The following is a 24,569-nucleotide window of genomic DNA, read 5'->3' as shown; positions in this document are numbered from 1 at the left end:
GGTATGGAAAATTAAAGTTATTTCTTGCACACCTGTTGCTGAGAACACCAATCGTTATTTTTGGTAACACATGATTGTTAACACATGTACGTGTGTTAACAATTTCAAGACCTACCACTGGCTGCTCCTAGGTGATGACCAGGTCCCCATTGCCATACAACAAATGAAAAACTACACAATGGAAATGGATTAGACTAACGTATAGTTAACCTGACATTTGTGTCTGTGATGCGTAAGTTAGCTACAAGTGCAACGGCTGTAAATAACTTTTAGTAGAAAAAGATGTTAAAATTTGGTTAAAACCTGGGTTTTGAGGATATGTAAGAAATAGAATAATACATTTGTTTCCGTTGGACACCATTTATATCGCAACTCGTGTATTATTCTCTATATATGTAGTAGTGGAATCTTAAAAGTAGTTCTGCAAAGATTTATTTATTAAAATATTCCTTCCATTACTACCTGGTAGTTTGTTTATTTCCTGTATCTTACTTTAAATTACATTGGAAATGGTACACTTTAGTTGTTTTAAAAAGTTGTATTCTTTTTCCTACTTTGAGTCTTGCAAAGACTTTGGAAGTGAGGGAGGGTCACTGCCCCCACCCAATTCTAAAGATATGCTTTATAGCACGCGCACACACTCCCAGTTGAAAAAAGTTAATTCATATGTAATTACCACCCCAACCTCAAGCGGTGAAGAGTTATTTTGATGGAAGAGGTAAGGAGTGGGGGAGCATGGAACTAACAAAAAGTGGGGGATAGGTTTGAATGGAAGTAGCATTCTCCCTCCATCCCTCCCCGAACTCCTTTACAGGTCTGGCCCACAAATATTGATCCATGTACAGTAAGCATCTCACTGGCAGCACCCACAATATAATTAAAATTAGATCCACTGGTTCATAACTATTACCTGTAGACGAGTAGAGCTAATTGTAATCAGACTGCAGCACCCACCTCCCTCTCCCCCTTCAAATGCACTGGATACTGGTTTACTTGAGTGGTAATTTTTTTTTTTTTTTTTTACATAACTTGGCAAAAACCCATAGGGCATTGGATAATTGTTGAACAGCACCTTAACAACAAATTTTGGAAATATTTTTACGAATATAGCTTACGTATGAGGTTCATTTTCATCACTATGGATAACCATATTTAATCGAGTTGGCAGGTTTAGTTTGTCTGTGGTAAGCCATGACAATTGCCCATATGCATAAAAATAAGTAAATGCTTTTTACTTGAAAATAGAAGCATTTACTTCCATCTGTATGCATAAACTCCTAGTAAGTGCTGCTAAAAAAACAGTTGCTATTTGCAAAAGCAATAAGTAATTACTTGTGCTTTTAGCAAATATTTAAAATTCATATGTATAAAACCGAGCAATTGCTCCATCAGTCCAAGCATTTGCTTTTTAATTTCAAGGTAGCTCCAGACCTACCTTGACCGTTGACTAGAATAGACGTTGTATTTCACTTAAAGAAAAATGGCAGCTTTTATGCAGTTGGGTCGGAGGAGGAAGTCTACAAGCATCGACAGAACGAGGCATCGACATACCATGATGAATTCAGATTTGATGAGAAAAATGTTACCTGGATGGCTGAACATTTCCTTACGGAAAACCATCGGACTAGGGGAGGTGCACTCTCCAACAAGCACAAAGTGGAGGTTTTCCTAAGGTACATCGGTGATCCAGGCTTTCAGCTTGGAGTTGGAAAGGACATGGGTATACATCAGTGTACTCTTTCGAGGACATTTACCAGTGTTGTGGAGCAAATTGTTGAGAAAGCCAGCATCTGGATACACTTTCCCACGAAACCTGATGACGTTCAAAGAACAAAGGATTCTTGGCACAAAAAATATGAGTTTCCATGTGCAATTGGTGCCCTGAATTGTACATATCCAGATCCTAAAACCAGGACTCCATGGGGATGAGTATATTTGCCACACGGGTGTGCCCACTTTGAATGTGCAGGCAACATGTGATGCTGACGAAAGTTTTACTAGCGTGTCATCGGAATGACCAGGATCCGTCCACGACAGTCGGACATGACAAATTCACCTGTTGGCATTTTCATGGTGAACTTTAGAACTGATGCTTTGTTGTTAGGAGATGAGGGTTATGGCATTGCACCCTGGTTGATGTCCCCATATAAGATTCCTGCGTTTCAACAGGATTCATAAGAAGGAATGCGTTATCACTGAACGTCGTTTTGGGCAACTGAAGAGAGGATTTCCCATCATGCAAATGATTTTCTTTGTTTAATGCTTAGAATTCAAAACCGATGTTTAAGGCGACAGGATATTTAATCTGAGACGTGTTTGGTTTATCCATGGATAACCATGGCAGTGTTGAAGGTGACAGGATATTAAATCTGAGAAAGGTTTGGTTTGTCAATGGATAACCATGACGATGTTGAAGACGGCAGAATATTTAATCTGAGAGCAAGTTGGTTTACTTTGGATAACCATGACAATGTTGAAGGCGACAAGATATTTAATCTGAGCAGGTTGGTTTACTTTGGATAACCATGACAATGTTGAAGTCTACAGGATATTTAATCAGAGCAAGTTGGTTTACTTTGAATAACCATGACAATGTTGAAGACGACAAGATATTTAATCTGAGAGCAAGTTGGTTTACTTTAGATAACCATGACAATGTTGAAGTGTACAAAATATTTAATCTGAGAGCAGGTTGGTTTACTTTGGATAACCATGACAATGTTGAAGTCTACAGGATATTTAATCTGAGAGCAGGTTGGTTTACTTGGATAACCATGACAATGTTGCAGGCGACAAGATATTTAATCTGAGAGCAGGTTTTTGACGTACTTGTTCATTTGGCAACGTTTTCGAAGGCCACATCCGACTTACATGACTCGGGAACGGTATCTACTCTGTCAGAAGCGGGTGCAGCATAATAGGATTCCGAGCTTTATCGTCCTCAAGCTGGGCTGTGTCCTCACCATCCTACGGCCTGAGACTTCCCAGGATTAATGGCGAAACCTATAGTAGGCAATAGTCTAGTATACATTATTTTGATGTAAAATTAAGAATGCATTGTCGTCAGTGTTTTATACTGGGGGTACCCACTGTACATGTCGTGCTATGGAGCGATATGCAGACGATGTAATTGAGGGTCATGACCTCCCACCCCAGTGGTTATGAGTGACATTTCGGCTGAAATAAACATCACGGAGTTTCCGAGCGCGCGCGCTCTCTGTCTCTCAAACCATATTTATATTGTTTTTCAACTGGAGGCGGGGGCCTACACCCTGGCTCCTCCAGCGTCAGAACTTGTGGGAGGGGGATGTCATCAAAGGTTCCATTATGTCAAGTTCATTTATGGGTCATAGTTTAGTTGATATATTGTATTTACATTGTATATTGTTTTAACCACATACTTTTTTACATGGTTGCACCATCAGGTTCCATTAGACCAAATCAATTCCTATTGCCGATAATGTTAACGTTTACTAATAAAACTGATATAAGCAGCGTTTCAACACACCCAGGAAGTACAGCAATAGAAAGTGTGGCACCTCACATCTAATCTAGCTGCAAGAAAATGGGGGGTCACGTATCATTTAAGAGATTTAATTTATGTTTTTAATAGCAACCGTCATTTTTGCTGAAAATTGCAGTTCCATTTGAGGGGTACCCCGCATTAGTTTCAACCTCTGGTATATACTGCATAACAACTGTATAACAAATAAAAGTGTATTTATTTATTGTCAATGGATAATAGTATTTGCACAAATAATCAATGTCACATATTACTACCAATCACACCCACAGCTGCTTTTACTCCGTAAATATTTGAGGTGCACGTCGAACTTTGAACTTTGACACGGTACTCTCTTCTTTGGTACTATGCAACCATCAACACGTGACAATTTATTTCCCAAACAAAAGCCTGACAAGGGAGCTAACTGTATGCTAGTGAATTTTTAAGCTGCTTTTTGTTATTGTATTGCTCTTCTAAGAATAGTAACTCTCAAAATAAGAATTACATTAACTATCCATTCAAAGTGGTTTAATTATAAAATAATATACTTGAAACGAGAGCTTTTATGGCATTAAATCCCCCCCACCCTACATCTCCCTACCCTACATCTCCCTACCCTACATCTCCCTACCAAGCCAGGTGTTTCCCGCCAGAGGACGGCAATGAAGAAAATAATTTTTCTGCGCATGCGTATTAATATACAAGCCAGCAAGGTGGAAGATTAGCGAACTGCTCTAATTTTAATTTTTTAAACGCAAGTTGATAAAAATGGCCACCAAACAAGAGCCAAATGCCTACTTAGAAGAGCTTAAAATGGAAATGCAGCAAACTAATCCTAGCTCACATTCAGGTCGATTATTATCTCAGGGTAAGTTATTCTAGGTGTTTTGTAACGATGGTGTTTTAAAATTAAGAGACGCCATTTTGCTTTAGCGCCTTTGTTTTTTCTCTCTTTGGTTTAGAAGACAATTTTTAAAATTTAGTATGTACTGAAGCATTTATACATTACTATAGTTGTACCTTTTAGTACATACAATTAGTTTTAAAGGTTCGATGCTACGTTACTCGTTTGAATTCCAAATTGAAACAATTGTAATTTTACTGTCTGTGACCACGTGGGTTTGCCCGCATTCTGTGGAGAGCTGTACTGCTTGCAGTAATCGTAGAGCATTTGCATATAAGTACACGTTTATGATTTTTACTGACATATATTCACTTAAATGTTTGGTACGGTTATAGAATATGTCCGCCACCTAAATACAACCATTTACTATACAATTTTCGATAATTTTAACTCTGACGATTACTAAAATAAAGCCAATAACTCGAGTTAATTTCTATTTTATTTTATTTTAGGAACTTGCGTTATTTTGTGTTTTATTTCAGGAACGGTTAGGGTTTAGTTTGTTTTAGGAACATAGGGTCGAGTGATTTTCTGTTTTACTTTATTTTAATTTAGGAACTTTGTCGGTCGATTGTTACAGAGGAGTGTTGATAGCCTACACAGCTACAGAGTGATTAGGGTTAGCAAGGGGGGCTGGGGGGAGGGGCTTGCCCCCCCCCCCCAATAAGTCTTAATGTCCATATTTTTTTTCTAAATAAATAATTTTCTTTTCTTTCTTTTTAACCCGCAAAAACCCATGCCCCACTTTTTTTAAGAATCCCCACCAAAATATCCCTCTTTTTACAGAAGGAATAGTGGCGGACAGATTCTATAATGTTTTTATAAATACATGAAATAAAGTTCATATATGAATCGGTAAGTTATTTTGTTGGTTTTTATGAATTTTAGATCAGGTACACTGGGATCAGGCTAAAACGAACCACTACCAAAACGGAACCATTTTCGTTGGTGAAAATGGAACCGATTGTGGCTATAACGGCACCTCACTGTATTGGCTAAAACGGAACCACACATAATAGAGAGAGAGAGAGAGAGAGAAAAATCATGACTTAGGTTTATTCATTATTGCTGAATAAAGCCGGTCAAAATCGTATTATTCAACATGTGAAACCGTGGATTTGGCTACAATAGGAATTAACACTTACCAAATCTTTCGAATTGTTATTACTGTAGACTGTTGATTATTAAGCATTTAAGTTACTAGAATTATGCCTGTATTACTAATTGTTAATCCCCATCACCGATTCCGTCTAGCCGGAGTGTCGCAGACAAAACATCAAAGCTCACGATGTTCACTGCACAGCCTTGCCGGGCTTGCTTGGTTAAGTACACAACAATCGATTGCTTGTTTTGTAAATAAATAAACATCATTTTACTTTATTATGTCTGACTTCCTTCATGAGATCTGTTAGTTGTTGCTGTTTAAAAAGGTAATAGAGTAAATTAGTGCCTTCAGTACAACTGTTATTTTTAGCTTGAGCACGTGCTAAGATGATGCTTGATGTCACTAATCGAGGCCCTTACTATGTAGCCCAAAAATAACAACACATGTATATAAACAATTTCATTTATTTAATTCCCATAAAAATGAACTGAGCAATCATGTTATAATAGCATATATTGTTTTCTCATTGGGAATGCGAGATAAATAGGTTTTGATTTCGGTGCCGTTTTAGCCAACGCAGGTTCCGTTTTGTCCACATATTTTGGTACCGTTTTAGCCAACAGGTTCCGTTTTGTCCAATTTGGTTCCGTTTTCGCCTGGGGCCGTTTTGGCACGGTTCCGTTTTCGCTATAACCCGATACTCATGTCACCTTAGTGACATTAGTCTGCGCAGCACAAAAGTCTGCGCACGTTAATGACGTTGGGTACCAGACGTTTCGCCGCCCCCAAGACGATTCGCCCCCAACTGTTTGCCTGTTTATTGTACTGTTTCTTTAGAGGGATGTTAAAGTGTGTTTATTTTAGGTTTATGCCAGCAGGAAATTGTTATGAACTAAAAAAGAATAAACTGCCTTCCAAAAGCAAAATGTAATTACTTGATTTGTATTATCCCATGCTAGTGATTTCTAACTATTCAACACAGGGTGGAAGTGAGAAAAAATAAAAAATTAAATACCGGTACTCCCATTTCAGTGTCACATCAGCGCATGTGCGACATAAAGTGACAGTCCCACGCTCACGTTAAGTTGATTAATATTTTATGAAGGCGTGTTTTGTAGTAACCCGTTTATTGTTTTGAATCGATCATGTCAAAACAATGATACACAAACGGATTTAGACAGAAACATTAATTGCCGCTAAAACAACACAAGTCGTCTGTTGATAGAAAACATGGCTCAGACCGAAATGAAGTACTTGGGAATAATGTTTTTAACATAATTTTCATGTTGAATCTTTACACTTTCCTGGCATTGTAACAAAATATGTTTTGTTACCGTCACTTTGAAAACTTTCGCTAGTACTGATTAAATGTTTTAACAGTAAACTTGATATTGTTCTACCGGAAATGTCTCACTGACTTGAACACGTCATGTGCTTTCTGATTGGTCTTTTGTTCTAATAGTGTTTAGTGTAACATAGAACAAACACGTATATCAGAACAGAACTTTATTACACTCAGGCGTAAGAGGTACATACATATTCCATGACTTTCCAGGATTTCCATGACCTGAACTGACTGGGGGCGAACTGGTACCTTTGTGGGGGCGAACTGGCTGGGGGTGGGTGGGGGGTGGCGAAACGTCATGGATTAATGATGCTACATTACGTCTTGAAACAAGTGTCGGGGTATGTTTGTAAACAAACAAACAACGTTAATTTAATTCACAAAACCGTTGTTAAAACAACACCTTGATTGTGAATATATGTATAAAACTGATCGATAACACTTTTATTGAAAAAAAACCTCTGAATTGATGCACTAAAAGTATACTTTTGCCAGCCTCGATCAACGTGTTTTTCTATCACCTGTCAACTTGTAATGATCAACCTTGCATATCAACTTACATAAATGTACATAGTAGATGTGGGCAAGGATATTCGGCTAAATGTTAAAGTTTGGGAGCTTGTAACTTTTTTGTTTAAGATACATAGCTTAAACTTCACAGTATGATAGACCTAGTGGCAGAGAATATGTGTCCAGAGTTTTGTTTTATTCTATAGAATACTTATCTGATTGTGACCTTTGAAAACAAGGGTCATTTTAATATATAATATTTTCGCAGTACTTTGGTAGACAAGGCACTTTTTAATAAATCTGTACCCCTATTAGAGGCTATATGTAAGCATTTAATAAATTAAGAATTGTAATAAGCGTTGGGTGCCGAATTAGCATAGGGGGTTACATTTTTTAAAGATGTAATTAAACGTAGGGTGCTGAATAAGCGTAGACACCAAATTTTTTTTCACACATTTAATAAAAGTAGGTGTACGTTTATTTGGCACTCGAGAGTACACAAAACAACCTTCAAAATGGATTTAACTTCAATACAGACAAAAATATTGACAAATGTATAAAAAATCGGATGGATCAACATTTTCAGTCGATCAGTGCAAAAAAATCTATAATTTTTTGGGGGGCTTAAATTTCAGAAATGTTTACAAGAGTACAAACAAAATACACATATGATTCAAAGCATATAATTCTTATCATCAAAATAGTGTCACAGCATACTTTAACAATAGTTTAGTGGAAATCGGCAGAACAATGAAAGACCTAACTGATCGTGACATTCTAGTAAATAGTTGTACTATTTATACACACACACAGCCTTAGGTATAATCAAATAAATTATCTAATTCTTTAACATCTAAAGTTATGTCTAACAACACCACCAGAGCACTCATAATACAGTATTAGTGCAATAATACACAATGTGAATATTTAGTTCCTATACATGACATGTAGGTGCAATTTAACAAATCCTGTGCAAACATATATATAATTAATTTGCACATTTCAAATCTCACGAGTCAATAGACCTACCACTAAATGCATCAAGCACTCATTAGATAGTTCTCTGTACAGTTGTTTTCAAATAGTCAAGACCACAATGTAAACATTAAAATATTCAAGCCAAAAGAATGTTTTGAAAATGCTGAATGCATGTTCATCATCATGAAAATCTTCCATCTTGACCTGTGGACTTGAACAGTAGCATCACTCATATTCGACGGTGTCAATTTGATGTCCTTGTTTGGTGTTTTTGGTTCATCATGAAGCAGTAAAGGTTTTTTGGCACGTTTGGTTTCTGTGAGCAACTGATCTTGATTGGCAGCAAGTAAATTTGTGTCACAGTGTCAGTCATGACTGTGATGAGGTACGGTCAACACTGTCTTGTAAAACAGAAAAACCTTGTTACGATGATTTTCTAACTCCCCATTCTGATGGCTTCCTTCTCTTTGACATCTAGCATTATGGCTCTTTTTCAATTTTAAGTACTTTTTTTCAACATCACTGTATTTTTTCTGAAAAGACTTGGAGTTACTGTCAAGAGGCAAAATGTTGTTTACTAAAAAAAACCCCATGAACTGCTACTGCTGAACAAGCACCGATGTTTGATTTGCAATAGGAATAATTATATTCAAGAATATTTGTTTGTGAGGGGACATTCTTCCAAGTAGATTCCACGCGATCTGAAAAGACAAGTGAATGTACTACTAGGATTAATGTGAAAGTTCTAAAATAGAGTAATATTTCAGAAATTTATTGTTTAAGAGTAACAATTAGGTGCAATATTTTCATTATATTATTAAAAATAGTTTTGATTACATACCATAACAGAATTTACCCCCACCAAAAAAAATTGAGCATAGCTTACGTGGACCTGGGCTACCTGTCCATCGAGGGAGCAAATTTGCTCAAATGTTTTAAGTTTATATTCCTATAAATGATCATCACACTGTTGTTGCATTTTACCATAGTTTGACACCCAATAGCCGATGTATTTTTCGTGCTGGGGTGTCGTTAAACATTCATTCATTTTCTACTTGCACATTTCCACATTCCAGAAATGAACTGGGCCGTGCGACAACCTACATTAAACGAAAGCTTTCTGGGGTAAAAGAAAACTTTAGATATTATTTTGGGTAAAACACATTTTATATAATCTAATATTTTATCATTAAAATCTTTAACTGTGTATTCTAATTTTGAGTATTGGATCGATATTCACTTGTTTCCGAAAATAGAGTGAAAACCAGCCATGTGCTCATATTTGGTATTAACCGAAACACTAAACAAAATCAGTTGAAAGTTATAAACAAAAAATTATATGGTAAAAGAAAGTCTTTTGCCAACTTGGAAATTCTTTCGCCAATTTAGCGAGCCCTGACACTGTTCACTTGTTCTGTTTATGACTACCACCTTGAATCCTTTAATACACCTTGCTGGCGTAGGAAGGGGGGGGGGGGCATGTATGTGTGTGGCCCCCCACATTTTGGCATCTTCCTACGCCCGTGCACCTACATGTATTACTACAGACAAGAAAACCAAAACTACTGACAGGACTAAGTGAAACTGCTGGTACAAAGCAGCTGATGTAAACGGGTCTGTTGATCACTCACCTGATGACTAAACACAAAGTTAAAATAAACCAATACGGGTCACACTAGTGAATGATTTGGGCAAAATATTTACTATATGCCACTAAAATGTGGTTTTGCAGAGTTGCACATTTTGTAACATCAGTGGTCACCACAAAAAGACTGCAGCCATGTGTTCTTCAAACAGAAAAGTTGACAAGAGGACTGACTTGCCTGATATTTTCAGATGGGACAAGCCCATTTTGTGCATGAATTTGTAGTGTTTCCAATGCCTTGTTTCTTTTTAAAATACTACTTGTTTACTTTTGTAGAAATCTCACGGATTGAGAAAGGAGAATCCAAAGATCGGATCATTCCATGGATAACTATTCACAATGATCAGCCTCAGCATGTTGCTGTCCGAGTCCGCATTCCAATCAAAGAACATCCTAAGGTTAGTGATCAATACCCGGCAATATGATTTCAAATTTCATGGGAATTTTTTCTTTTGTACCATGCGCTAGCTCTGGGTCAGCAGAAAATTTCTTGAAATTATCTACCAGTTATTTTCTATCAAAATATCAATTATTTAATAAAATTATTTTGCCAAATTAAAATAAAATTAACCATTGGAAACTGTTTTGTGGGAACCCATTTTTAATACCATTGATTTAAATTGTAAAAAGACACATTTTCAAACTCGATATAAAGTTGATTTTCAACATGCCCTCTCCATTATACACATGCTGTTGTGGTTTTGACAGCTAAATAAAAATAATAGTTTAGGCCTACATCATTCTCTCTCTCTCTCTCTCCCCCCCCCAATAAAGAAATCATTGGAAATCTTATATTATTTTCGTTGAATAATTGTAGTCCATATAATAATCATGGGAAATGAAATTTTGGTTCCATAATTTTCCTGACACGACCGTTGCCGTGAAATCCAAAGGCCTGCTATACAGTATTAACTATTGTAACTCTCCGTCCGGTTGTCGAGTGTACTCGACTTTAGCCATTTCACTGTGAAATCCGGTTGTCGAGTTCACTCCAGGTTGGAGAGAGTTAACTTTTATTATGAAGATTATGGTTTCATTAGGGGCACTGATTTTTCGCGGAAATATTTTACAGCACCCAGCATTGCTGTTTCAAAAATGAAGTTTTTTATCACTGAAAAAAAATCTATCAGTCTGCACACTGGAAACACAACTGATGAAAAACTACAGAGCTTGCTACAGTTACTGTTACGTAATTTAACTATTTTCAACAGCCTCTTTTTTTTTTTTTATGGTGTACACACAATAAAAGTTTTATTTGAGCAATGAAAACATTTAATTTTTATTTCGGCGATCTCAAGACTACCCCCCAGACACACACACTTATTTTGAGCCAAATTTGGTACGTAATCAGAACTCTTTTGTGTCCTCTGATACTTATCTAATATTTTGTCCTGAATTGTAAATTTAATTGGTAACTAGTGATTTTTTATTAGTCATTTGTTTATTCAGCAATTCTGAATAAAATATTAAACTTAATTACTGCTTTTAAAAAACAATGGGGTAGGTATTTTCACTGTCGACCAACACATGATACATGGTAATCAAGCTTTCTTGTTTCTTTTTTTCCGAAGGTCCGAGGCTTTACTAGTGCCATTGGGATAATTTAATTTTTTAATGCAATTTTCTTCCTGGTTTGAAGTGCTGTAGTCTGACTCGTGCATTGCTTGGGGGGATATATAATACTTAGAGCCATTTTTCCCTACAGTGTGTAATGATTTTGATCTTCCAGATTGGAATTAGCATCTTGTAACATGTTTTATTACATGATGTATGGACCAGCAAGTGAGGGTGTGATAGGATTTTTTTAATGCACTATTGCCAAGTGAAAAATGGCCTTCAAGACGACCAGAAAATTTTGTTAACCAAGCACTGTAACTTGTATGCCCTTTGAGGAAAGTTTGATTGTATATTTATATATGTTGGCTATATATATATTTTTTTTTTTTTTTAAGTACAACTTCGTTGGAAAGTTGCTGGGACCAAAGGGAGCCTCTCTAAAACAAATACAAGAAGAAACTGGAACGAAAATGTCAATTTTAGGCAAGGGTTCTATGCGAGACAAAAACAAGGTGAGTTGTCTTTCAGTAATTGTTTTGTCATAGTTTCGCAGCAATGTAAAACAATGGGCCTATGTGGCATTTGACATTTATTAAACTATAACACTAAACAGCTCAGTGTCTTGGTGGATCTTGAGTGATTTTGTTTAATTCCATTATTACTGCGACTTCTCACAACTAACAACTAGGCGCAGACTTATTACATATTGATTGTTAAATTTTTAAGAAAGAAAAAAGATGTTACTTTCATATTTTATTTACTTGTTTTAACACCTATTTCATGTCTTCTGTTTGATAGGAAGAGGAATGTCGTAAAGAAGGTGGCAAGTTCGCCCATTTAAATGATGATCTTCATGTTCTGGTGGAAGTGTTCTCTGAAAACACTGATGCGTATGCCAGATTAGCACAAGGGCTAGCAGAGCTGAAGAAATACTTAGTTCCAGTGAGTATATTTAAATATTTTTAGTTCCTTCTTCCATTTGCATAACATAACGATGCACCATCTGATGGTCTGTATTGGTCGGGTACTAATCTAAGATTTCACTGGCACGGTGATTTTACTTAGCTATGTATTTCAATTTTGGTGTACTATTTGTTATCACAAGTCATTGTCATGTTTTTAAACATTTTTTGAGACATTGCTTATGTAGTAAGCTTTATCCTAAATGACAGTGATGTTAATTTGGCATGGCGTGTCCTTGTAATTGAATCCTTGAATTAGTACTTATAATATCTTTACAGGACTACAACGATGAGATTCGTATGCAGCAGTTTGACATGATGGGTTACATGTCTAACGGCCAGCCACCGATTCGTGGTGGTCCAGGAGGGGGACGTGGTGTCCGGGGGGCCCCACGTGGTGCACCGCGAGGTCGTGGAGGGCCCCCAGGTGCTTCACCTGGGGGAAGGTAACATTCTTCATTATATGTATATTATAATTTAAAAAACTCTTATCAAAAACATACAGTCTGTACTTGCTGCAGGTTGGTGTTATTCAAAGTAGGCAGCTTATGTAAGCATCTTTCTAAACAATTATAATTAATCTCTAAAATGTATGCTGGAAGTTAAAATAAATTTTATTGGTTAACTTTACTAGAAAAAAATAATGCTTTTCATCAAGTAAATTGTAAACAATGAATTTTGCTTGTGATTTTTTTTATTTCTAGAGTTGGGGAGGGACGTACACTATTTTTTGAGCTGAGCAATAATTGTTAACAAATAAGCACCATATTTAGCTAGTCATTGTACATGATAATAATAAAGAAACCTTTTTGCTGACAGGGGTGCCCCCGGTGGTAGAGGAGCGCCTGCTCCAAGAGGGATGTCTCGTGGAATGCCAAGAGGTGCGCCAGCAGCTCGAGGTCGCGGGGTCCCGCGAGAACCTCCAGCATTCGAGGACCCTTACAGTGCTGCGGTATGTACAGCTCGTATGATGTAATCATCGGGCCTGAGCAGTTTAATGGCTTACTGCGATACAGCTTCTATATGTCCAAATAAAACAGTCATATTCATATAAGTTTTTAAAAAAAAGCATCTTGTGACTATTCCATAATTCCATTGTTGTTGAGTTTAAATGTGGCCTTTTAGTTATTTCATTCCAAAAAAGAGATAGTGCAGGGCGCAATACTGCGAGTGAAATTCTATTATGGCGATTTAAATTTGCAAAACACTAGCCTTTTGGCGAGTAGATTATTTTTTCAGAATGAAGCTGTCACTGGAACATTTATTTCACTAATCAGTCAGACGACACATATACTGATGATCGAAACTGTAAACATACACTTCCGCATTTTACCCTGTTTGCGGATATCACACTCGGAGCTCTCCAGCCGACTTGACGATCGAGGTGTTCGGAAAGCCTTGTAAATGAGTTTTCACAAAGCATTGGACAGCCAATTTGTTTGCACCTAAAGTTAAGCTAAATGTTACATGGCTGGAATATGCTAAATAAATTTAAAAAAACTTTCGAGAAAGTTGTTGGTAACGATAGCATATCGTGAACATAAATAAATAAATACGCCCTAGTTTCGGTAACTGTAGCAGTAGGTATACTTGTTGGAATCGCGTAACCCAATTAAAAAACGGTTTACAAAAGGAAAGTAAAACAAAATAGGGCCTAATTGATGATTTGTTTCTGGATTCTTGGAAACGGATTTTTTTTTAGGAGTTATGAGTTAGGAGTAACAATCTCTAGTTGGCTAGTATTTTTTTTCATTCACTAGCCATTTGGCGAGTCAATATAAAGTGCTGCTTTGTGCCCTGTAGTGTCTTATGATATCATAATTTATCAGCACGAGTTGATAGAAGTATAATAATTAACTCATGATTCATTGGATGTGGGTGTCTGGCTTATTTGAATGTTCTACTTCAGGTAGTGTGATCATTCTCTTCATGATGTTTTTAATTATGGAATAATAAACTAGCCCTGTTAGATCCATGTCTATAAAATATTGGTTAATTTTCAATATTTGAAGCGGTCATTAAAACAAAACAACTAGCCATTGATTTCTCCAGTGTTTATTAATGTTAATATTTGTCTTGGACTAAGTATTTTATTGTAAGATACGTAACAAAGCTATTTTGTGCTTTAAAGATAAGTTCTGTTGTGTTTCCATGTTACAGGGATTTGAAGATCCATACGCAAGTGCCGGTGTCGGCAGTGGCTATGGAGAGGCAGAGTATGACCCAGCATATGGTGGTGCAAGGTAATATTTTTATTACAATTGCTCTTGCTCATTGGACTCTTTAGGGGTTTACCCAATAGACGATATATTTTTCATGCTTGAGTGTCATTAAATATTTATTCATTCACTTATGCGGTTTTGCTTCGCAACTTGTATGTTAAAAGTTACTGTGGTATTTGTGCTATCCTGGGCAGTGTTCCAGCTATCAATAAATACATGAGTGCTGTGCTCTGTCTAGTTTATTGCAGTCTTGTCCTAATTCAATGCCGCATAATATATCATTTTTCTCTCTCAAAAAATGTAATGTGTCTGTTTTCAACTATTAAGAAACACGTATTAATACATCTTTAGATTAACGTTGAGTGGGAATCTCAACTAATGGTAAAGTGACCTGTTCTGGGGTTGTTTTTTTTGTTAGTCTGCAAACAGACACGGTCTATAGCATGTCTTGCACTGCTGGAATATTGTTTTAGCCAATTTTAAATTGTGTAGGGTAAATTTTATTAGCCAGACTAGATTTTCCTACCACTTTGTATAGATGTTGGCTAATTTGGCAGTATAGAAGTTAGCTAATTTGGCAATGGACATGGTAAAAGCTTGATTGGGTAGTCATACTCGCACAAAACCCACAACACTTTACTAATTAACTAATCAGACAATAGAAAGTAATTTTTAGATATTAATACCATCATGACACCAATACCATTATTTGACTATTAGATAAATGTTATCTAGATAATAATTTTCAAAATGTTATAATTGTGGGTGGTGTATTTTTTACTATTAAGTGTTCACCAAACATCGTTTGCCATCTTCTTGTTTCAGTGACACACAGTACTTTGATTATGGCCATGGATCTGGAGGAACTGGTGCAGGTGCTTATGAAGACTATAGTGAGTATACTGGTAGCTGTTTAGAAGCTAGCCATAAAGTATGCACACAAACTCTGGGAATTTCTACAACCACTACATACCCACACCCAAATACACCTTTTTTACATTAGATCATTACCCCCTCCACTCGAGTCTTGTACATCGAGCCTACAGAGCTGAAAACCGATTTGTTCTCTGCTGTATCTCCATAAAGTAGTAAAGAAAAATGTTGTTTATTCTTAATATATGAATATAATCTTAAAATGAATAAAATCTCCAAGCTCCAACATAAAAATGAAGATGTAGAAATGATAGATACAAGGATTTTTTTTTTTTTAAATCAAAAGAAAATAATCATGGCTTCATCCTGTTGAAAACTTGCTTTTCTCAAAAGTTATAGAGAGAAGTGGATTCACCCTACAAACTGGACCTACGTTCACCCTTGATTGTATAGAGAAATGCATTTAAACTGTAATTTCTATATCTTTTCTAAAACTACTTCACCGATTCTCAATTTTTTTTTTGGTGGCAGTTAATTTGGACATTGAGAAATCATTTGCGAATTTGGTAATGTTGGGTCTTCAGTTTGTCCCCGGGGACGGGTAAAGTTTACTATATTTAATTGAGAAAGGTTTTCAAACTTCTTAAGGTATACTCTTATCATTTCTAATTAAATGTGAAGGGACGCTTCATTGACCCATAAAAAAACAAAATTGTGAACTCTTTCATTTATGCAATTATTGAATGCCTCGAGATATTGAGCTGAAATTTTGTATATATAGCTTTATTATGTACTGTTACAGATCAAGTTTAACTTTCATGGTTATTTACCAAATGTTCAGAGTTGTGGCCCTTGAACTTATGATATATGAAAATTTGTTGGACCCAGGTAGGGGACATGTAAGCCTATTGTTTCAGCAGTACTTAAAAATATGACCGGCCTCGGTGGCGTCGTGGCAGGCCATCGGTCTACAGGCTGGTAGGTACTGGGTTCGGATCCCAGTCGAGGCATGGGATTTTTAATCCAGATACCGACTCCAAACCCTGAGTGAGTGCTCTGCAAGGCTCAATGGGTAGATGTAAACCACTTGCACCGACCAGTGATCCATAACTGGTTCAACAAAGGCTATGGTTTGTGCTATCCTGTCTGTGGGAAGCGCAAATAAAAGATCCCTTGCTGCCTGTCGTAAAAAGAGTAGCCTATGTGGCGACAGCGGGTTTCCTCTAAAACACTGTCAGAATGACCATATGTTTGACGTCCAATAGCCGATGATAAGATAAAAAATCAATGTGCTCTAGTGGCGTCGTTAAATAAAACAAACTTTTTTACTTAAAAAATGCTTTTTCTTTTTTAGTATTTTTTTTGTAAATTTTTAATTCACATGGCAAAGAGGAGGTAAAATGTACTGTCACGTTTAAGGGGATAGATGGGGAACAAGTGCAGTAGTGGCCATAAGATGAGTGTGCAGACCTTTCTGTCGTACAGCTCTTTGAGCCGGGCGTTTTGCCTGGTTTCGGGGTTGTCCATGCTATTCCTTGTGGCCACAGAGTAACGCAAGATCATAGTGCTGGTTGGCGCACTCCTTGCCCATCTCAGTCTCCAATACTTGCAACATGTATTTACTAACTGGCAACATGTCCCACTCGGATAATTTTCCCTATACAAAACAAATTGGGAGCAGTTGGTCAAAATTGAAAATTAAGTCATGTTCTATTTTAGTGAAAAGTTTCAGTTACAAGTCTGTGAACACCTAGAAGGGGGACTTTTGCTTTTTATTTGTTCCCTCAAATTAATTTCTGGCAGAAGGCCTGTAATGTTACCCACACCCCACTGATAGGATATTTAATATAAAGGCATCATTCAATCTAATTAAAATTAGCTCCACTATTACATGTGGATCTAACACCAGCCAGTTGGAGCTCATGCCCACCAATCAAAACCTTGCTTGCAGAATCCTGCCAGTGATTTAAAACTAACAACACTGCGTAGTCCCCAATGACCAGGTAACATTTCGTCTGTAAATAATAATTTAAATATTGACCAATCATACTTCGCCTTTTATAACGTTATTTGGGAGCATACAAATTCTAAAAATATCGGGTGAGTCTATTTTAGTGGCCGCAGTACAGTGAACCATACCAATACGTACTGGGTGGATTATCAGTTTTCAATTTTACATTAAAAAAAAAAAATTAATTTATAAAAAACCCCAATTAAATCAGTCTTCAGTTTTACATTACAAATTATTTATTTTATAAAATAAAACATGTTTTAAGGCATTCGTAATTCACACGAAACATGTAATATACCCTCAGGATAATTCGGAATGTTTTCAAATTATTTTTAAATCACTGGCAGGATTCTGCAAGTAAGGTTAGATCCACATGTAATAGTGGAGCTAATTTTAATTAGATTGAGGCATCATTATAAAGGCTACAAACTGTAAGTTCTTACGGTATACTTGACCATTTGTAACTAAATTTTATGGGAAGCTTTATTGAAACATGGAGAAAGAAAATTATGAACTTACTAATTCTTAATGCAATTACTGAATGCCTTGAAATATTGAGCTGAAAGGTCAACTTTGATTTTCTTGGGGATTTTAATTTCAATTTGTTTTTTGCAATTCTTTGAAATGCTGAGCTAAAATTTTGTGTATAACCAATTACTTGCCAATTCTACTGAAATCACTGCATGGTTTTTTTTATTGATTAAGAAGGGTTGTTTTGTGATAAAATACTTACGTAAATATACGCCAGTCCAGCAGACAGCAATTAACCAATGGCAGCGTGCTACATAAAGCCATGGCTTGCCATAAGAAGTATCGCGATCGATCTGTTGCGTTATGGCATTTTAACGCATGCGTATTGGAAGTTACCGAAATATCAACTTCCGACATTGGGACAGAATCAGCAAGATCGTGTTCACGCTTAATAAATGCGAAAAATGTTCGATATCATCAGATTTTGAAGCACCTGTCCGATCGGACAGGTGAAATGGGGTGTTCACATGTCCCCAGTAAATTCTACGTCCCGGACAGGCAGACAATCCTTACTGTCGAGCCTTGATAACTGGCACACATTGCCTTTCCACCATACAAACCAAATTTGAGCCGTTGGTCCAAATAGAAAATTAATGGGCAACTTCCATTTTATTGAATAATTTGTCTCAAGACTGAACACCTAGAAAAGGGACCTTGCAGTCTCACGGTTTAAAGGGACATACCCTAGTTTCAACCCGTGAAAATTAACACTAAGTTTATTAAATCTACAAACCTGTAACACATTTGGATAAAATTACAATTGAGTGAAACACGAGTCTGTTACTTTGAAATGGTGAAATACCCTTTAAAAATAGACGAGTTTTAACTAAAACTGTTACTTCTCAGACGCACAGGCGTTTTTTTAAAACATATGATAAATGCATTTTGTGATTTGTAGCCAAATAAAAATTCCAATTAGCCAAACAGCCAAAATGGTTACAGATCTACAAAATAGATGGCATTTCCTAATTAGCTTTTTGGCAAATTATTAAAGAAATATTTTATCCAAATTCAAGTTTAATTCGCATTTGGCTATTTGGCAAACGACAGCTTGAAACCTTGAGTTTTATTTTTATTACATGCTCTCAAATTTAATTTTTGGCAGGAAGCATGTAATGTTCCCAGGCACATTTAGCATGATTCTGTGCTACCACAAATTCTCGATTTTGGATCAGAAGCATACGAGATGAAAATCCCAAATAACTATATTACATAATTTTACGTAAGTGCCTGATATTTTTTTCATTAATTTGTATAACAGAATATTTATCAGTTGACTAATAATGTATGTATTTGTAGGTGGCGGTTGGGGAACGTCTGGTGGCGGACCAGTCAAGCCATCAGCTGGTCGTGGAATGAGGGCACGCACACATCCGTACGGAGCCCCCCGAGGTGGTGGCGGATACTAAAGTGCTTGTGTTGGTGCTTGTGGCCATATCATCAGTTGAAATCATTCATCACTTGTCTTGTCATATGAACAGTTGTACATGTTGAGGTACATACTATGTTTGTGCCCTTGTGCTGGAGTGGCCAGTTTTAGTGGACTTTGGGGAAATGTCTTTTTAAAAAAATATATATATTAAAACAAAGAATCTAAAAAAAAAGAAGATATTTTAACTCCAAATACTGCCTCATTCTTTTGTTCTCGAAGTTATGACAGGGTTGTCATTTCATAGGATTTAATATCATTTAATTCTGTGACTTAATTAAAAAAAATCACAAATTAACTTTGTACTGTAGCATACAATAAACAATTTGTCATGTAACTGCAGAATAAAGAATCATAAATGTTGTCTGTTCCCCAAAATGTTTTATATTCTGTCTTGTAATAAATAGGATAAAAATGTCTTCATTTGTAAAATGTTAGCGCTTAAGTAATCTTTTGTATTGTTATTGTAATCATGTGCTAAATAAATTGTTTTTAAAATGTCAACTGGTCGTACTGATAAATTTAGTTGTTGGTAATAATGTAAATAGCTAATAGTTATATCTAAATGTTATTGTGTGTGTTTTTATGGGCTGCCAACTTTCCAAAAGTAGTAACTAAATCTCCAAACCGATCGAATAACAAACATAAAAGAATCGGAACATTTAAATGGATAATACTGTTCACTTCTCTTGTTCAGTACAAAGTCGGTGTCATTGATTTTATTTAATACTTGTAAATAAATAATTAAAAGTAAACCGATTAACATGTGAAGTTGACAGCCCAGATTTGTTTTGTTTTACTGTGTATTAAACACGTTAATAATATACGTAAATTTTCTTTAGCATCATCCTTTTCCAGTGAACTGCAATGAGTTGCACTCGATAATATTGAAAAAAATACCCAATTAAAGATTTGGACGTTTGGGCTGGTCTTACCCTTTAGCATCAGTAACATCAATTCACTGAAAACATGTTCTATGTTAATACAACCAACCTTTACTTCATGTAATGCTTGAAGAATATGCATCTATGGAAACTGAAAAGGTTTTGTCACTTAACATGTTTGGAAGTTATGGCCATTGCAAAACTTGGGTATGTGTTGAGATGCATTTTTATAGTGCAAAGCTATAAATAGTTATTCAGTAACTGACCGAAGAAAACATACTATTCTTGTATACAGTGTCAAATTCATATTGATGCATATCCTCGTGCACACAAATCATGTGTTAGAGCAATTGGACATAAATGTCAAGGTGTGCTGCACTGATGTAACCAACAACGTGAAAAAAACGTCACATTAGAGAATTACACCTGGGCTAGGTCAGGATACCATTTTTCAATTGTATGGCCATATTGTCATTTGAGATAACAAATATGGAGTTGATATTTAAATTTGGAATATGCATGAACATTGATTTGGTTGGGGGGGGGGGGGGGGGAGAGCCAAAAAAACACCTGAAATTTGGTTTAAAAGACTTGGTGTATTTTGGGTAAAAACAACTTCAAATTTGGTTTACCCGACATTCTTTGACTTTTAAAAAATTTTGAATTAAAAAATATGGCAAATGCTTACGTAAGTAATATTACTTGATATTGTGGATCAGTGTATGATCACTTGAGCCAAAAGATATTTTGTTTGATTAAATAAAATAGTTTGGTATAAGAAAATACAAAACGTTGTTGAAATAACTGAATGGTTGAATTAAAAAAAAATTCTATGTTAAATTATTTGAATTGGTGTAATGATGAGTACAGAAAATTGTCACAAAAGCCTTAATTTATTAACGTGATAAATGGATTCAACTTAGTGTAACTAGTTGCCATAGAAATCGTCTTGTAATAGTTATATTATAAAGCTAAGTGTAAATTATTGTGCAGTGTGCAAATTGTGATGAGTGCACACTGCAAAATGTTCTGATGCCAAACCTAAATAAATGAGATACCAACAGGAATGAAGTTTGCCGTAATTCGACAATTATTTAGCAAATAAAGAGATGAAAAGCTGCAGAATTGACCGGCCCTAAAAGATAAGAGGTAACGAAGGAACAAAAATAAAACTGGATTCCAACAAATTTTAAACAGGTAACGTGGCTAGTTTTGTTTAATGTTTTCACTTAACCACATCGGTCGACTGAAGTGTGACCAGCTGTCTCAAAATAACAAATGAACAAATGTAGTTGTGTAGTTTAATAACTTAATTTTAATGTATATAATTTTGTAAAGGCTAAATGTAAATACAAACATTATGCAGTCATGATACAAATGAATAGTTTTTTAAAAAAATTACATACTAGTAATTCTAACAATATTGTTTATTTCTAAAAGAATGTTACATTAAATTATTAATGATCATTTTTAAATAGACTAGAAAAGAAAATTAAAAAATATTTTTAGATACTTAAGATGTATATATGCTTTTTTGTTTGTTTATTGAACAGGCTTTGCATTTTTCTGTAAGAGTGACCAAGTGAACAAATTGAAACTTATTAAAAAGGGAAAAACATTGGTTGATTATATACAAATTAAGAAAAAAAAGAAGTCATTTGGTAATGGTTAAAATGCAAGGCCTGTACATGTGCATGATGGGTTTATGGTATTATATTGGACTCTGTTGTCCTACAGCAGTTTCAATGTGCATGTATTGGTTATTTTTTTTTATTAATATTTTTTTGTTTTGTTTTACCATTTCTCCTTTTGATCCTTTACGAGCAATGACAATGAAATTGTTTTGGGTCAAACTTGGCATTTTAGTACTTGCTCATGTATTCTGTTTGATAGCTCTAAATTAGAGATAAAAATCACTTTGATATTGCCACAATTCTGGATTTGAGCGCAACCTGGAAATTTCAGTAGTTATTTCAAGTGTTGATGTTCGAACTAAGATGTTCAAAGGCAAATGGATAACATAATAGTTTATATTCATAGTCTCACTTTGGATGTAATCGGCGTTATCCCTGGGTTGAGTGAGATCCATCCTTTCAACGTACACTTGTAGTAATCAATGACTGGATATATTCTGTGCTGTTGCTGAAGTGTGGATAAAATGCCCCAAGCTGCTAATTGAAATCTGACAGCAGTGGGTGGTTTTTTTTTGTTTTTGTTTTTTAAAAACCTTTATCACACTTGTGCTGATGTCATTAAAGTTTTCATTATTGACCTTGAAGGGTGTTTTGAATTTGGCCACCCATACCTACTGACGTATGCTGAGTCTGCTTGATGCATGAATCTCTATTTCTGCACACAGCTGGGGAGCAGCTTTTCATGTGTTCTGTTCTCTTCACTGCCTATCTGCATTGTAATTACAGTTACTGTAAATAAATCCAAGGCGATGTCCAGTTTGTTCATAGGTTTTCAGAATATTAATACTAAATCTCGGGGCCCTACATTAACTCTCGACATCAGTTTTTACTTGACCTATCTGAATTGTGCTTGCACCACCCTGTTTTGGTTAAAATAAAAGTGAAACCATTTTAAAGTTGATTTTCAGTTCACTTGTCCAGCTGGACAAGTTGTTTGAATTCCCAAACTAGGGCAAGCAGACAAGCTTTAACGTAGGGCCCTGTGAATTCTCATAATGGTGAATTTCACTGTTTATTTTGTTTTCTTGAGAACTTTTTCATGTATTATGACAAAAGTATTGTCTCATTGTGTATTCGATAGTTTTAGATCTTATTCTCCCATACTTTAAATGTATTTAAAATGTGTAACTATTTGATTTTTTTTTTTCATGGGCAAAAGTTAAAAACATTGGTATATAACTGAAAAATCTTGTAAAATATTTTAGTCCAGTATTAATATTAATATTCATTACTTGCTCTGTAATTTAAAATTTGTTTAGATATTGATTTATATTAAAACAAATTATTCATACCTAAGAAGACCGAAACTGAAAACCTTCCAGGATTGATGTAAATAGGGAAATTATTTTACTCACTTCTTTCACTATAGGTTTCAAAGTTACATACAACCGTCTTATATATATTTAATTACTATAACAGCATTGTAAAGTAGTGTATGGGAGGGAGTTTTGGTTTTATTTGGTCATTCATCGACTTGTTTTCGTTTTTTGCAGGTGCAGTATGGTGGAAACTGCAGCATTTATGTTTTTGAAAGAAAATGCAATCACTGAATAAATTTTATTTTTATACTAAATGATTTGTTGAGTGTACTGTACTAAATACGGCAGAATAGTTTATGCTTAGTAGTAAGGACTCCACGAGTACTCTGGTACAGACCGAGTCTAGTCCAGAGTCATTCTTATCCTAGTAGCATGTGCTATGGTCCCCGTTGTGATGTGTACATTTATTTTCCCCTTTCCCTGAGTGGGTTGCAAAATGTATATCCTGGGAAAGTGGCCACGCTGTTACTTGTGCTACAGTTCCAGTGGATAATTAAACCGGCTCCAAGTCCATTCACAGGACTCTAGTACCCTACAAGGAAGAGTACTTTAATTTAATTACATTTTTTTGCGTCATTTGCCATATGCTTGCAGCTTGTTACATTATAGCACTATGATTGTTGCTATGTTACTTTATTCCATAGTCTCATCATCTAGTACTTGGGTACATTATAGCACTATGATTGTTACTATTTTACTTTATTCCATAGTCTCGTCATCGTCTAGTACTTGGGTAATTGAGAGTCAATATTTTGGACTTGTGGAGGCTCTACTCTGTAATAGGATCCCAGGAAATCGGATCTACTCTAAAGACGACGTAAAGAAGTGTGTACCAATAGCTGTTTATAACCATGTTCCAGATGTTGCTAATGTGATTATGGTCGAGTATCGTGGACAGTTCACTTTGCTCGAATCAGCAGTTGGTGAAAAGAATATTTGGGTTACTTGTACTAGTTCATTTTCATCGAAAGGGAACTGATGAATTTGTTTATACCTCTAATGAATCAAGTTATAAAGATTGTGTTAAAAACTTGTTGCTTTTAAACTCGCCAGCTAGCATAACGTTTTTTTCTTCAAGATCATGATTAAATCAAA

The 24,569-nt window shown here is 35.6% G+C and overlaps 1 protein-coding gene across 3 annotated transcripts; it reads left to right on the top strand.

Annotated features, from left to right (window-relative positions):
• The first annotated feature begins 4,191 nt into the window (after window positions 1-4,191).
• On the top strand, window positions 4,192-23,728 carry LOC121376228 (KH domain-containing, RNA-binding, signal transduction-associated protein 2-like). Of its 3 annotated transcripts, none has more exons than XR_005958418.1 (10): window positions 4,192-4,373; window positions 10,269-10,390; window positions 11,945-12,061; window positions 12,348-12,491; window positions 12,791-12,957; window positions 13,331-13,463; window positions 14,672-14,754; window positions 15,559-15,626; window positions 19,448-19,643; window positions 23,649-23,728. XR_005958418.1 is itself a non-coding variant. In XM_041504045.1 (9 exons), the coding sequence occupies exons 1-9, from the start codon at window positions 4,274-4,276 to the stop codon at window positions 19,555-19,557; spliced, it is 1,044 nt and encodes a 347-aa protein (XP_041359979.1). In that variant the 5' UTR covers window positions 4,192-4,273; the 3' UTR covers window positions 19,558-20,081. The 3 variants fall into 3 exon arrangements, 1 of the variants encoding a protein (XP_041359979.1); XR_005958419.1 differs by having other exon boundaries at window positions 21,560-23,728; XM_041504045.1 differs by lacking the exon at window positions 23,649-23,728 and having other exon boundaries at window positions 19,448-20,081.
• Window positions 23,729-24,569: the final 841 nt, after the last annotated feature.

This window comes from Gigantopelta aegis, chromosome 6 (genome assembly GCF_016097555.1).
Source record: "Gigantopelta aegis isolate Gae_Host chromosome 6, Gae_host_genome, whole genome shotgun sequence".
NCBI lineage: Eukaryota > Metazoa > Mollusca > Gastropoda > Neomphalida > Peltospiridae > Gigantopelta > Gigantopelta aegis.
Note: the sequence above shows the minus strand (reverse complement) of the source record. Positions and strands in the feature narration are given on the sequence as shown.

Excerpts from the sequence above, each read along its gene's own strand:
- LOC121376228 (XM_041504045.1), top strand. The coding sequence starts at position 4,274 with ATGGCCACCAAACAAGAGCCAAATGCCTACTTAGAAGAGCTTAAAATG. Across the intron at positions 4,374-10,268 it reads AGGTCGATTATTATCTCAGG|AAATCTCACGGATTGAGAAA; the intron begins GTAAGTTATTCT and ends TTACTTTTGTAG. Across the intron at positions 10,391-11,944 it reads CAATCAAAGAACATCCTAAG|TACAACTTCGTTGGAAAGTT; the intron begins GTTAGTGATCAA and ends TTTTTTTTTAAG.